The sequence below is a fragment of the Nannospalax galili genome, unplaced genomic scaffold (assembly GCF_000622305.1).
Source record: "Nannospalax galili isolate Female #2095 unplaced genomic scaffold, S.galili_v1.0 scaffold6454, whole genome shotgun sequence".
Taxonomy (NCBI): domain Eukaryota; kingdom Metazoa; phylum Chordata; class Mammalia; order Rodentia; family Spalacidae; genus Nannospalax; species Nannospalax galili.
In genome coordinates, this window is record NW_008334690.1 from 14159 (window position 1) to 30212 (window position 16054).

Sequence of the window (16054 nt, forward strand, 5' to 3'; positions counted from 1 at the left end):
TTTGAGGATGGGCTGAACAATTGTTTGCTCAATTACACCTTGTTCCTTTGTGTTAGATGTCATCAGAGCACAGATGGCTATCAATCGGGGCTCAGAGAACATGTTAGGGCGGAAAAATCTAAGAGCCTGAGGTAGAGATGGAGTTTTTCATAGGTATTTCTTCTAAATTGATATTTTCTCAGGAAGGGAATAGAGAGATTTGTAAAACTTAAGCAGTAGCTGGGTGTGGTGGGCAAGTCTTTAATCCCAATCTTAATCCTTTTGCTCCAGAAGCAGAGGCAGGTAGATCTCTGTAATTTCTCACCAGCCTGGTCTACATAGTATTTGAGGCCAGCTGGGGCTACAGGGAGACCCTTTCTCAAAAAGATCAAAAATAAATAAATAAATAAAAAAGTGAGCATAAGCTCACTTATGGGGCTGGAGAGATGGCTCAGCAGTTGACAGCATTTGCTGCTCATCCAGAAAACCAGAGTTCAGTTTCCAGCAGTGATGTATGTTACAACTGCTTGTAACTCTAGTTCCAGAGAATCTGACCTCCTCTTCTGTCCTCTGAGGGAGCTAAATACTCATGACATTCACTGAGAGCTATTCATGTGCACATAAAGAAAAATAATGTACTTTTTAAACTACAGTTACGAGGCTCTAATCTCCTGAAACAAGGTTCACAGTGCCCCTCAGCAACAGTATATATACATAAAGATTAACATTTAACCAATAACAAATACTGAAAATGCTGACTCTCTCGCCTTGATGTTCCCCAGTAGTTGTTCAGGAACCTTTCTAGATGGAGGTTTTATGAGTCATTATGCAGGGTAAGGGGCATTTCAATGTTTCGACTGTGTTTCTGTCAGCCATGGCCCTAACCCGTTCTCTGTATAGAAGTTCGGTAAATATATTAAACTATACTTTGGTAGAATCGTTTCTTTTGAGTGTCATACTCTGCAGTATGAGTAGACATTGTTCCATCTGCCCATGAAAAGGTCTGAGGTTCAAGTTTGTGCAAATTTTGAGTCCTTCCCCCAGGTGAAGGTATGGAGGATGCAGGGTCCATTGTAAGTCCCAATTATGTGTAGTGCCAGTGAAAAAGGCAGATGTGACAGATCTCCGTGTTATGTGAAAGGAAGTTTTTTCAGCAGTCTAAGACATGGCATCCCATTAGAACAATGGATTTCTGCCTCATGGAAGTGAAACCCAGTTTCATTTTGGAGCTACGTATTGGGTGTCTGGATGGTAACCTGGACTGACCAGAGGTGATGTTCACACAGGCACTAGCTTTGTCTTGATCTTGTGGAAAAGTCTTCTGGGGGAAGTGAAGTCCTGGCCAGCAGTGATTTTTTTCTGAAATCAGTATCCATATCTGACATGCTGCTGCAGTTCATGTCATTTTGTTAAGACTGAAATTGAAGATTTTGACTTAAGAGTGCTTATTGGCCCTGGCGATATGGGTTAGTACTTAAGAGCACTCACTGCTTCTGTAGATGACCCAGGTTCAATCCCTAGTACCCGCATGACAGCTAACAACCATATATAGCATCAGTTTCAGGGGATCCAACGCCCTCTTCTGACCCTGACTGTAGTGCAAGAAATGGATGCACCTACACACATGCAGACAATACACTCATACACATAAAATAAGAAAAGTTGATTGTCTGAATTTTTGTTTCAAAATATTATTGTATGTATGATGTGCATGTATATGAGTGTGTGCATGTCATAATTGTCAGGGGACCAACGTTTTATTTTCTGTTCTCTGTTTTGACCTTTGTGTAGGTTCCAGGGATCAAATTCAGGTCATCATTCTTTCCTGGCAAGCGCTTTACCTATTGAGCCAGTTCCCTGGCCCCTGTGAACTCATTTTTATAGAGTGGCAATAAATTTTGGCGCTTTGTCTTTACCTAATTTTTTGGAAGTCCTTGAAGTATGTTAGACAAAACATCACTTGTTGGTCTTTGACTTTGACAGCTGCTAAACACTTACTGATCCTGGTCAGTTTCTTATTCAGTACAAAATTGTCTGCTCTGCCGGTTCGTGAATTTGTCTCTAATAGTATCAAATGAAATCTTGAATTTTGGTGACCTGCTTCCTGCCTTTCCCCATTCCAGTCAATTTTCCCTTTTACTTTTCTTCCTGAGGTGGGTTTTTTGCTTCATGGTATAGACTGAGTTGGCCTCCATTGGTCCTGTTTTACCTTCTGTCTCATTCTCTAATGTAGCTGTGACTATACACATGTCAGCGTGATTAATAATATTGAGCTCATTCTGAAGCACATGTCAATTTTATACTTTTTCACATTTGACATTACCTAAAATATTTTAAAAAAGTATTGTTTTCTGTTCTTTAAGTATTAATTGTGTATGATATTTATTGTTTAATTAAAATTGTGCTTGAGGGACTAGAGAGATGGCTAAGTGATTCAGAGCCCTGGCTGCTCTTGCAGAGGATCCAGGTTCTATTCCCGGCACCCACATGGCAGTAAACAATTGTCTGTATCTCCAGTTCCAAGGAATCCAGTGTCCCCTTCTGACATCTGAGGGCATTGCACATCAGAGGCCCACATACATACGTGCAGGAAATACACTCATACACATAAAATAAAAATTATAAGTAAAATAATTTTTTAAATTGTGCTTGAGTAAACTATATATAGTATTTACATCATTTCCCCTGTAAGCACATAGAATGGGCTCATTTCACAATTTAACAAGGTTTGACAGCATGAGTGAATTTGTGCCCACCAGGAAAGCTCATTACACTCAATGCCTGTTATTATTTTGTGTCACAGGGCTGATCCTCCAGTTATCTCTTTGAGTTTGTATAGATTAATAGACTTTCTTAATGAGAACTATTCATAACATACCATAGAGTTTGTATGAATCATTTCTGCTAGGTGAGTTATCATTTACATTCATGCAATCTGTACCCAATGGTAAATTTTCTCATGCCGGCACAACTTAAACATTGTTAGCAGGAATTTTGAAGGACAAGCAGGTTCCTGCATGCTAATTGGACTTATGTGTCATTGAACAAAATGTGTAGATAGTACAGAATTGTAAGATCATATTATCAATGGAGTCTATGTAATGTTTAGGATTCTGTGACATTTGAGGATATTGCCATGAACTTCACCCAGGAAGAGTGGGGTTTGCTAGATCCTTCTCAGAAGAAACTGTACAGAGATGTGATGCTGGAAACCTGGAGGAACTTCACTTTTATAGGTAAAAATGTCATCATCCCTTCCCTTATTATATAAAGGAAGAAGCGTTTCTTGTCATTATATGCCTCTGCAATTTGGAGTATTGAAAGGGATTAATATGGTATATATAAAAACCAGGCATATTTCATCTATGCTGAATCTACAAACTATTTTCAGTAATTTCTAATTCATCAATATTTTCTTCCACTACATCTTAGGAAACAATTGTGAAGATGAGAATGCTCTCCATTGTAAAAGTTCCAGAAAAAATCTAAGGTACTTTGAAAACAGTAGAAGGAAAGTCTCTTTGAAGGAATTTTTGAAAGATTTATGTTGAATTTATTATTTGTGTGTGTGTGTGTGTGTGTGTGTCTGTGTGTTTGTGTTTATCTGCATGCCTGTCTATCTCTCTGTCTCTCTTTGCAAACCTGTATGCATGTGCAAAAGGAGGTCAGAAGAAGTTGTTGGACGCATGGAGTAGTAATTACCAGAGGTGGTGAGTTACCTGTTTTGGATGCTGGCAACCAAGCTAAGCTCTGCTGAAAAGCAGCAACAGTGTTTGAAGAGCTGAACCATCTCTCTGTGCTCCAATTAAAAGAAATTTCATAATAGCATTTGTGAATAAATAAACAATGAGCACAACTTTGATTTTTGGGTTTTTTTTTATAATTAGGAAATGAACCATGTACTTCAATTTAAGAATCCTATTCAGTGTTTGCAGGGCATTTCACACGCAAATGGTACTAAAAACTCAGATTAACAAATGCCAGTCTTTTTAGCATAGCCCTGTGGGAACCATAGTGTAGAATTATCCATCTGTTTAGTTTCCAATGACCCATATGTGGCTGAAGGCATATACTTTACCTAATTAGGAACAGTATGTGACCCACACATTGTCATAAATAGTAGTAAATCACCTTTTACTAATATACTTGTCATTTTTTCAGAAGTTTCATGGTGGAGACATTCTGTGAGCACAAAGAAGATCTTCTGGATGGAGAACCTTTCACATGGGTAGCAAATGCCAATATGAGCATGACAAGTTCTACCAACCTAAGCCCATGTGAAAGCAATGTGTGTGGGAAGGTTTCCATGTGTCATTCACTCTTCCATAACCATCCTACCTCTCACTCTCAGTACAAACCATGTGAGCATGAGGAGTATGGAAACAAGCCCCAGAACTCTAACTCTCTCACAAGCTGTCAAAGACATATGAGAACTCAAACTGCGAATGGCCCTTTACAATATAATACATTTTTAAATCATTTTGATTTCCAACGTTTGTTGGTAATAGATCAGGAAACACACAGTAAAAACCCACTCCATAGATACAAAGAATATAGAAAGGCCTCTGCTGTTACAGTTTTACTTCACACATCTGAAGGAACTATAGGACAGCATTATCAATGTAATATATGTGGGAAACAGCTGAGTTCTTCCACTTCTCTTCAAGGACATGAAGGAATTCATCGTGTAGAAAAAACACATGAATATAAACAATGTGATGAAGTTTTTAGATATAATAGTCATCTTCAAAAGCATGAAAATATACATACAGGAGAGAAACATTTTGAATGTAAACAATGTGGTAAGGCCTTTAGATGTAACAGTAATCTTCATTTACATGAAAAAATTCACACTGGAGAAAAACCATATGAATGTAAAAAATGTGGTAAAGCCTTTCAATGGAAAAAATGTCTTAAATTACATAAAAAAAATCATACTGGAGAAAAACCATATGAATGTAAAGAATGCAGTAAAGCTTTTGCACATGAAAGTCATCTTCATAGGCATGAAAGAACACATACTGGAGAAAAACCATATGGATGTAAAGAATGCTGTAAAGCCTTTACACGTAAAATTTGCCTTCATTGGCATGAAAGAACGCATACTGGAGAAAAACCATATGAATGTAAACAATGTGGTAAAGCCTTTAGATATAAAAGTTATATTCATTTACATGAAAAAATTCATACTGGAGAAAAACCATATGAATGTAAACAATGTGGTAAAGCCTTTAGATATAAAAGTTATATTCATTTACATGAAAAAATTCATACTGGAGAAAAACCATATGAATGTAAACAATGCAGTAAATCTTTTACACATAAAAGTCATCTTCATAGGCATGAAAAAACGCATACTGGAGAAAAACCATATGAATGTAAACAATGCTCTAAAGCCTTTACACGTAAAAGTTACCTTCATTGTCATGAAAAAACACATATTGGAGAAAAAGCAATATGAATGTAAACAATGTTATAAAGCCTTTGAACATAAATGTTACCTTCATTGGCATGAAAAAATGCATACTGGAGAAAAAAAACATGAATGTAAACAATGTGGTAAAGCCTTTAGACATAACAGTAGTCTTCATTTAGATGAAAAAACATACTGGTGAAAGACCTTATGAATGTAAACATTGTGGTAAGAATTTTACATGGCATAAATATCTTAAGTTACATGAAAAAATTCATACTGGAGATAAATCACATGAATGTAACCAATGTGGTAAGGCCTTTAGAGTCCATTATTATCTTAAGTTACATGAAAAAATTCATACTGGAGAAAAACCATACGACTGTAAACAATATGGTAAAGCCTTTAGATGGCACAAATATCTTAAGTTACATGAAAAATCGCAAACTGGAGAAATATCATATGAATGTAAATAATGTAGTGAAGACTTCAAATGCCGCCATGATGTTCAGAGACCTGACAACTTCCTACTACACAAAACCCTGTGAATAATGGTGTGGAAGGGCTTTAGAACTCAACCATCTTTACATGAAAGAATCCATGTTTTAGTAAACCTATGAATGCAAACAGTGGGATAAAGCCTTTAGCTGATACAGTTATCTTCCTTTATGTCAAAATTCATATTGGACCAAAATGAAATGAATGAAAGCAATGCAAATCCTACTTCCTACTACACAAAACCCTGTGAATAATGGTGTGGAAGGGCTTTAGAACTCAACCATCTTTACATGAAAGAATCCATGTTTTAGTAAACCTATGAATGCAAACAGTGGGATAAAGCCTTTAGCTGATACAGTTATCTTCCTTTATGTCAAAATTCATATTGGACCAAAATGAAATGAATGAAAGCAATGCAAATCCTACATTTGTACATTTATCTTACATCTTACATAAAATTCATACTGGAGAGAAACCCTGTCCATGCAAAGAATGTGGAAAGCTTTATTTTTCATAGTTCCTTACAATTACAAGAGGAAATTAATTGTGGCAAAGAACCCTATGACTGTGAACAATGCCTATGGTGGTCAACTTCCTAAATTACATGGCAGAGCAGTTTCAATCGTGCTGTCACAGTTCCCAAGAGCAGCAGTGCTACATGACGTTTTTCCTGGGGAGACGTGAGCAAACATTTACTCACCTGAGATATGAAACTAATGACACAAACAAGCAATTCTACCAAAGTCTGATTACGTGAACCAAGGATTTTACTGGGGTTACCTCCAGGAACATGGACAAGCACAGACATCTGCATCACGAAAAATCCCAATCACTATAAGTGATGACTCGTGGAAGCTGCAATCTGAGATCTCTGCCCAATTGGGAGGCAGTTTGGTTAGTTGGGGAATAACTTTTCACACTTGTTTACTGCTTCTATAGCCTTGTGGAGTGGCCTTGGGAATTTTGTAAATTTCAATATTCCAGAACTTCTATTTAATTCTTGAGTATCATTCCTCACTTTAAGAAGGACTGCATCAAGTCAGAAAAAAATTCCTCAACACTCCACCCCTTCTTCTGACTCTTAACTCTTTTTGTAATGGTTTTTGATCCTTGTGGGCAAAGGGTGTGGATACAGATTTCCTCTCTAGCTAACATTAGGCCACTGTACCTGTGCAATATTCATTTTTCCCAGGATCTTCATTGATTCTGAGTCTTTGTGGTATACCATCCATTGTGAAAGGACGATTCCTTCCATGATGGATTGCCACTGACGGTAGTATTGACCTCTTAAACATAAAATGAAATATTCATAAGGGAATTTGAGAAGCACATCACATCCATCTAAAAGAACAATAGCAATTGCTTCCCAACTGGAGTCTATGACCTCACCGGCCACGAGTTTTGTTTTTGTCTTATAATATCAGGCACAAATTTCCTATTGTGGAGTGGGCTGTAAATCCAACCTGAAAGCTGTTTGTTGGACCCAAACAGTAGTTGTGCCACTGTACCACCAGGAGGCATATTCTGACTGTCCTGTTGGTATTGGTCACACAGGGTTGATGATTGAGCAGGACTCTTGGTGACAATTGTCCCTCAGCAATCTGCATCACCAGGTACCATGCAAGCCAGCTAGAATGGAGGTAGTGTCCACCTTATTCCAGCATCATTTCTCCATAGTCTGCAACCTGAGCATGTGATGTCTTCAGCAATAGTGACCTACCATCTTGTTTCAGCATGTAACCAACAGTAGTGGCAATAGCCTTCATGGTTTGTGGAGGGCTTCATGGTTTGTGGGGGAGATATTCACCTGCCACTGACATCCAAGTGCTGGTGTTTAATGTTTCTGACAACACATCGCGATACGAATAACCTGTTAAAACACCAATATGAATAACCCGTTAAAACACCTACTCCCAATAGGTTTCTGGGGTAGAACTGATTGCAGCTGATTGCCTTTAGTTGAGGTCTGTGGATCAGTGTTTGTGAAATGAAGAGCCTTGTCATGGTCAATTACATGACACTGAGTTGGGGGAAAGCCTTGTTGGTGGCTTTTCCTGTTACTTGCCTGGAAATGGTGTAAGAGGCCTGTACCAGTGTCCACGTGTAGGAGGGTATATTTGCACATGTCACTGGTTGGCATAGATTGTATATGGTGTGTTTGCCAGTACTTGAGGGAGAAATTGGCTTACATATGTGACCTGCCAAAACATATAGAACAGGCAAAACTTGTTTGGCACCTCAATAAAGATGTCTGAAGAAAAAGCAGCATTTCCTGCCTTCATGTGTTTTCTCTCTGAAGAGTGTGTCTACTCCTGTGGCTGCTGCTGTAGCTGCTACAATCCTCCAGTAACAGACAGCATCTGCATTATCCTTCCAACATGGACTAAAGAGCTACAACTCTAGGAATTTTTCAGATCTCTGCCAGAACGGTCCTGCTGAGATGTCCAGTTGTGTGGACTGTGCAGCCTCTGCATTGTCCTCTCTATCCTATACATAGACACTGCTGGACTATCAACTGCAAGGTGAGCTCATCTACTGACCATCATAGGTGAAGTGATTGATTTTCTTTCAATGTTGAGACTTTGTTCTCTTTCTTAATAATTATCCCATTTTCTAAATGGATTCATTGGAAATCCATTTTTTTCCATCATTGGGAAACCTGGAGCCCAAGATCTGTTATTTTTAGCTTTAGTCCCCGAAATTCCAGATATAATGAAAATCTTTTCCCTTATATGCAATGAAAGGATAAGGTCTGGCACTGAGAGGTGTTCCCTGAAAGGTCCAACTAGACTTTACAAGTGAATAGCCAGAATGTGTCCTAGTTTCAAACAAGACTAGGTGGAAAATATCACACTATGCATAGAAAATTTAGTCATGTATCAACTCCCCTTCAGATTAAACTGTAAACTGTATGTATTGACATAGGCTAAATTGTGCTTATTGGCAGATATTACATCTTGGAGTATTTTGTAACATATAAAAAAATCCGTTGAAGGCCAGCTGAGGTGGCCCAAAACTTTAATCCCAGAACTTGGGAGGTGGAGGCAGGAGGATCTCTGAGAGTTCAAGACCATCCTGGTCTATGCAGGTCAGCTGAGGCCTACAGGGAGAACCTAACTCAAAAATAAAAAAGAAAAGAAAGAAAAAAGTAGCATTTTTTCATTGGAGGACCTCTAGGATCTCTCTCTGACCAACAACTCATAGGGGGGCAACCCACCCCTGATCCTGTAGATTTTCTTAACAGTTGTACAGTTTTGGGAGCCTCTGTTTTTATCTTACCCAACCATAAAACTGCCAAGAATCTTACAGCTATAGCTTGCCTTTATTTCTTCAGATATCTTTCAAATGGGTTTCACATCTGTAAAAAACTCAAAGGTTAACATCATATATTCAATCAATCATAGACAAGGTCTAGCACAGCATGGAAAGTTTTTATCCATTCATAATTGTTCTCTCCATAGATCTTTGTTAGGTACTGTAGCATTGGTAAGAAGTATTAATTTGGTTAGTTCTTTAGTATCTTTAGTTATCCCTTTGGGGTCATTCTGCATTCTTAGGATCTTAAATGAAGCCTCTGTATTCTTTAATCCTGCATCCACTTAAAGGGGCTGGCTCCAGTTGCCTGACCTGGACTGGGCTAAGGAGGCAGAGGATGGCTCTTGTCCCCACTGCACCTGTTGGTTCCATGAGTCAGGCAGTCCCTGGGTTTGTTTCCTGGCTGTAGCCATACCTGCCATCTCTCCACTGACCGTACCTGGCTGCTGGGGGAGGCCCTGGTGGGAAAAACTGCCTCTCCCCCTATCATAGCCTTTCTCAGGAGAGAGATGTACCTTATTTAATCTTTGGGAATTCTTAATCACCCCTGGGACAGTTTTTATCCTCTGACTGCCTTTTGTAAATGGTTCTTCAGGTTTTAAAGGATTCCAGAACTCCTTAGTACTGAATTTGGTTTTCTATCAATTTTTTCTTTGGGAATTTGGGCTCAACATAAATCTTGCTACATTTGTCTTTGAGTAAGCCAGATGGACGATTTCTTCTGTCTGCTGTTTTTTATATCTTTTGTTTGTTGTTCTGTTATTCTACAGACACAATTTACATGATTGTTTGAGTCACTTAGGTGTGCTAAATCCTCTCTCACTTTACAAAGATTCTGTCCCATTAAAGGACTTAGCAAAACCATTAAAGCTCTATACCATTTTTGAGATCTCAGTTGAATTAAGCTTTCCTTTATATCTCAGGTGAACCTAGCACTATCTGGCCCAATGAACTTGGCATTATATATTGCTTTTTTCATACCTTTTCCTCTCAGTAATGCCTGTCCCTCTTTTATAGTTCCCCAGCCCCTGTCAATCACAGGAGTCTCCTTTGGTGATGACCATGTATCTTTAATACTTTGCACAAGCTATTTCATTAGGGACTTCTCCTTCCTGTACTGGCCTAGGCTAAACAGCCTATGTCACAAGGATGGATGGGTGGTTGTATAACTCATCTGTAAAGTTCTGAAGGATTTAGAATGACGTTATTTGTTCCCATGTCCCATACCCTCACGAGTCACATGGTGAGGGGCTCTTTGATTGCTTGCTTGAAAGTCTCTTCTAGTTTCAACAGCTCCAGTGTGGAGTGCTTTATCCTAGCTACAGTACTGTTAATCCTTTTTCCTTTTTGTATCAAATGTAGGTCAATCTGAGGGTCAGATTTAGCTACTATTAGTTTTAGGTTGTTTCTTTTCTCATTTCGATCTGTCTTTTTCTTGGGTACTTTGACTCCTGGTCCTCTAACTTTACACAACTTAACATCCTCCATTTTTTCTCTCTCTCAGCTCTGAGTCTAAGATTGAATTTTCCAGTAACTCCTTAGACTTTTCAGCCTCCCCTGATGCTGCCTCTATATCAGGCAAATCTTTTATCATGTAAAGTGGCCCCCTCTCTGGATTCCCGTCCTTTCCAAGGCTTCTATAATTTTTAAGGCTCTCTATGATCTTTAAACAATTTTCACATAGAAACGACTAAACTATTTCCCCATATTTACAGGACAGCTGTGACCCAGGGATTGTTCCCGTTTCAGTCGATCCGCATCTGTGTTGCCAGGGTCATTCTAGTTACATGTTCTATGATCCCTTGTGTGACCCATATGAGCACCACTGCTAACCCCCTTGCTTTTCCCGGATTCGTGCCTCTTCTTGTTTCCAGCGTCATCCTTCAAGACTGCTGGAATTTGTTTCACTTATGTTTCTTCCTCCTTGCTGGGAGATCCTCGCTTACCAACTCACGGCATCACAGTCTTGACATAGATCAACAAAACTGACATAAGACACCCTATTTGAATTTTGCATAGTTTATGAGACATTTTTGAGGGCGGTGACTTACAAAGACACTGGATTCTTACAGGCTTTTCCATATTTGAAATGCACGTGGCACCCATCTCCCGTCCCAGGTCCCTCACTCTGCGCTCACCCATGCTCCAATGTGGTGGAGGCTCCACCCTTTAATGGGCTTGACTGCTTCCTCTAAGCATGGGAAGGAGGTAGGACTATGGCTTATCAGATGAACATCCAGATCGCAGACCCTCAATTGGGGATTTCCAACAGTGGACTGGCACATGGCTGTGTCTGTGGGGTATTTTCTTGGTTTGTGAGTGATGTGGGAGGGCCAAGCCTACTGTGGGCAGTGCCACCCCTGGGCAGGTTGTCTTGTATTGTATAAGGAAGCATGCTGCATGGGCCAGGGGAGCGAGCAGGTGAGAGTGTTCCTCCGTGGCCTGTGCTTCAGGTCTTTTCTCCAGGTTCCTGCCCTGAGTCCCTATCTTGTACTCCCTCAATGATGAACTGTGGTCCAGGAGATGTAATCCAAATCAACCCTTTCCTCCACCAGTTGGTATTGGTCAGAGTGTTTTGTCACCCCAATTGAAGGCAATCTAGACCAGCATGGAAAAGAAGCAACAAAATCTATAATTGAAAATATTTACTTAAAATGATCATATTTCACTTTCACATTTATCTTTTCCAACTTTAAGAAAAAAAGAAGTCCATGTCCTGGTCTCCCTCCCAGCTCCCTCCCCCACCCCAGCAATAATTTAAACAACTTAGAGACAGAGTGTGAGGTGACAGAACAGCAGGGAGAGGGAGGTGAGTCCACTACAGTCACCTTAGTGCCTGCCTCTTGTCCATCTTTTTACTTAGCTGCCAGATTCTTATATCCATTGCCTGCATGCTTCTTGATCATGGGACCCTGTGCTCCTCCTAAGCCCTCAGGGACCATGGGGGTCCATGGAGGAGGTTGTAGCATAAGGGCTAGGGCCCAGGTAGCCTCAGCTCTCCACTGATGGTTCCATCTGCACCCGTTGGGTCTCAGTGAGCAGATGGGACCAGGAAGCATATTCTTCATAGTTCTCCAAAAGCAGGTGGCCTGCCTCCTCGATGATGGAGACTGGGGGTTTGGGTGGTTCAGCAGGCACTTGATTAGCACCACACGTTGAATGCCTACCTCAGCAGTCTAGTCCCTTTGAGCACTTTGACACGGGTCTCACCATTGGCACTGACATTAGGGTGGAAGATCTTAATTAGGAATTAGCCCTTGGGTGGGGAGGCAGGGAAGTCATTGCCCAGTAAGAGCTTCATACAGAGCAGGTCTCCAGCTGAGGGAGTTCCCTCTGGTTTGGCGATGGTGACCTGCAGGTTGGTGGGGTCCTCTTTGGGGAAGACCTTAATGCCGTATGTTGGGTCTGTAGTCAGGGTGGTCAACCCCTTTTACACCAGGCGGATGATGTGAAGAGGCAGAATATCTACATTGGAGTTCATGATTTGGGCTGTCCGTGCCTGCCCCCTTCTTGCATGTTTCTGTCTGAGTTGAGTGCTCAACCATCTGCTGCTGTGGCCCTAGAAAGCTGCCCCATCATGACCACCGAGCTCCTCTCCCCACTAACTCAGGTGTTCTCCACAAAACACTCACAATGCTACCCGTGCCAGGGCATTATACACGTACTTCCTCTTCTCCTCAGCTAAGCAGACTGACGTCCTAAGGGGGCTGCCGAGCAGGCTATGCAGTAAAGGCAGAGGCTGGCTGAGAGGGGGCCTGAGAGAAGTGGAGTTGGAATTAATAGGTAATTGTGTGTCAACTGACATGGTTGCCTGGAACTGTTCTTCACTGCTGAAGCATATCTCAAGCCTCTTATTTACTCAAGAGAGTTAAAATTAAACCTACCAGGCCTGGAAAAATGACTCAGCACTTAAGAGCACTGGCTGCTCTTTCAGAAGATCTGCATTCAAATCTCAGTGGTCACATGGCTGCTAACAACCATAAGTATCTCCAGTTCCAAGATCTGACGCACTTTTCTGTCCTCTACGGGCATTGCATGACATGGGTGCACTTATATACATGCATGCAATACACATATGCACATAAAAGTAATAAAAAATTTTTAAAACTGTTCAGGAGCATATATGGGCGTGTGTGTGTGTGTGTTCACATATATGCACATTTATATGTATTTAATTGAATAAAAGTTATAGCTCAGCATTTGAATAATTCTTCACAAAATCAAAATAGAAGAGCCGATTCACACAAAGAAAGTGGAAGACAGGAAGTATGACACAATTTTTATTATTAATATTCAATTTGCATAAAGTTAGTATGTAAACATTCATTTTATAACAGCAGGTTAATAGTACTCAGGAATTTGAATTTACCCTGAGTTGTCGAGTGTGTTCCAGACCATCCTGAGATAAATAGCAAACTGTAATCTCGAAAAATAGTTATATTGATATCCATACCAGGCAATACTATTATTAGAAACTATTTTAAAACCCACAATTTTTATGAACTGAGTTCACAGAGTCTGTTTCAAATTGTCAGGTAATTTAGCTATATCTTCCAATCTGTCATATGCAATATAATTTGGGAAATTTTTTCCTGGAAAAAAATAATCTCAATAAAGAAAGAAAAATATATTAAAACCACACACTTCATACATTATAAACAAGCAATGACAGAAAGAAACATCACTAAGCCAACAGTAAGAGAAACTGTGTTTACATTCCTAAGCAATCCCTATGTGCTGTAGTTCATTGTTGAAAATGAGAATGAGACAAGAGCACACCATGTTACTATGTTTACAAGACCCTATGCTAGTGGTGCTGACCAATTTACTACTGTAAAGTAAGTAAGAATAAAATTTCATTTGAAAGAAATGTTACTGATATTATTTTCCAATATAATGCTGTATAAACATACAATCCTGATAAATTAATGAATTAATAATTGAATGTCAAGATACCTGACTACAAAACCTTGAAGGCCACTGCTCAAGGAAGAAGGATGAAGGGTGCTGGTATCAGGGGCACCAACTTCATCATCTGCCTCTGCACCTTCATCCAACTCACTCATTGTGGCATTTGGATGGGATTTTCTCTCTGTTGACAAAGTTGCTCACTCAGAACATGGCCACAGCAACAAAGGCTCACTCATTCCCTTCTTCTGTGTTCAGGAAAACCTGGTTCCTTTCACCATGATGAGCATCACTGTGGCTTTCCTGGCTGGGTCCATTCAATGAAGTCAAGTTCCTGACCATCTCAATGCTGATTTTCTGCAGTGCCTGGGTCACCTTCCTCCCTATCTACCACAGCACCAATGATATGGCTATGGTGGCCATGGGGTTCTCCATCTTGGCCTCCATCATGGGGCTGCTAGTCTGCATCTTTATCCCTAAGTGTTACATTATCTTGTTAATGCCAGAAAGAAATTTCCCGCGTAGGTTCCAGGATAAAATGCATTCTAACAGAAGAATGTATTCTTTGTTTAAATAACACGTTTCCTAAAATGTACAGAAGTCTGAAACAAGTGTGTACTTTTTTATTAATAAAGTGAAGCTTATGTTATTAAACAACAAACTATTACTCCTTTCTCTGAGAGTATAATATTTACTTTTATTCCATGACCTTTTAGTGAATTTTATTGTGGGTATGACCTTGTTCCACATTTTCTCAATCATGTTGTTTCTAGTTATGATTATATGATCCCCTCTTGTTTTGTCTTCCCCTTGGCTTTCTGAATTATATTTTTTAAAATTCTTAAATATACTCACTTCCTACTCTATAGCTCTGTGTTTTTGAATTTTCTAATTATTTCTTTAAACTTTTTCCATTTTAGAAGGGACTGTGAGACAGGCCAGATGACTCATTGAGTGGAGATACTTGCCAAGAAGCCTGGCTATCTGAGTTCAAACACCCAGACCCACAATTCTTTTTTTCCTGTTTATACTTATGTAGGTTACAATCCTGGATTATTCTAGGAACCTCTAATGTTTCAATATTGCTTATAATTTGAATCCCTGAGAACTCCAAGTATTATGCCTATAGTGTGATCCTTCATGTCTCTGAAATTAAAATATTCACACACTAGATCCCTTATAATCCTGGTTTCTGCATATTTGTCCACAAAGTACTTGTGCATATTTTGTGAATATATCAAATATGCATATAGTTACACATATGTTTTAATATTATGTCTGTCTTTTGGGTGACACACTGAACTGTACAGGCTGGAATAACATATGTAGCTTAAAACTGTTTAGACTCCTCTTAGGCCTGGAGTTTAGTCCAATGGTAGAGCACCTACCTAGACTGCTGTTCTTGCAGGAAATTTTCTTAGTCACTGTACTAAGCAGAATGCCCAAAGCAGTAGGATCTCTATGCAAACATGTTATTGGTATTACAAACTTTCAGACATTTGACAAAATTAGAGAACTCATTGTTCTTTCTTTAACTGATTGAAATGTTACACATGGGCTTTCAATATGGCTTAGTGCGCAAAAGTCTTGTTGCCGAGCCTGATGACCTGAGTTCAATCCATGCCTGGAACCCACATGGAGAAAAGGACAAAATCAGCTCCTGCAAATTGCCCTCCAATTTCTACATCCTTGCTGTGACACAGGCTTACATGTGCATGTACACACACACACACACACACACACACACACACAAACACAGACACACACAATAAACATAGCTTTAAAGAAAGTGTACTTTTAAAAATAGGCTGATAATAGTATTTATTAGCTAGTTGTTTAATTCTGTTCCAATATTGGCTTTTGCAAGATTTTTGAGGCTGCTTTTGCAGATCATGGCTCTGATATATGGCCCTCAGAATTTTCAACTCTAAGATCACATAC

At 39.6% G+C, this 16054-nt stretch overlaps 1 protein-coding gene and 1 pseudogene across 2 annotated transcripts; one reads left to right on the forward strand and one right to left on the reverse strand.

The window, feature by feature from the left end:
- Window positions 1–2719: 2719 nt before the first annotated feature.
- On the forward strand, window positions 2720–14738 carry LOC103731144 (zinc finger protein OZF-like). 2 transcript variants are annotated; one of them, XM_029561796.1, is made up of 4 exons: window positions 2733–3215; window positions 3412–3469; window positions 4141–4267; window positions 14372–14738. In XM_029561796.1, the coding sequence occupies exons 1-4, from the start codon at window positions 3116–3118 to the stop codon at window positions 14435–14437; spliced, it is 351 nt and encodes a 116-aa protein (XP_029417656.1). In that variant the 5' UTR covers window positions 2733–3115; the 3' UTR covers window positions 14438–14738. The 2 variants fall into 2 exon arrangements, with proteins under 2 accessions (XP_029417655.1, XP_029417656.1); XM_029561795.1 differs by lacking the exon at window positions 14372–14738 and having other exon boundaries at window positions 2720–3215; window positions 4141–6099.
- Window positions 12030–13206, reverse strand: LOC103731143 (annotated as a pseudogene).
- Window positions 14739–16054: the final 1316 nt, after the last annotated feature.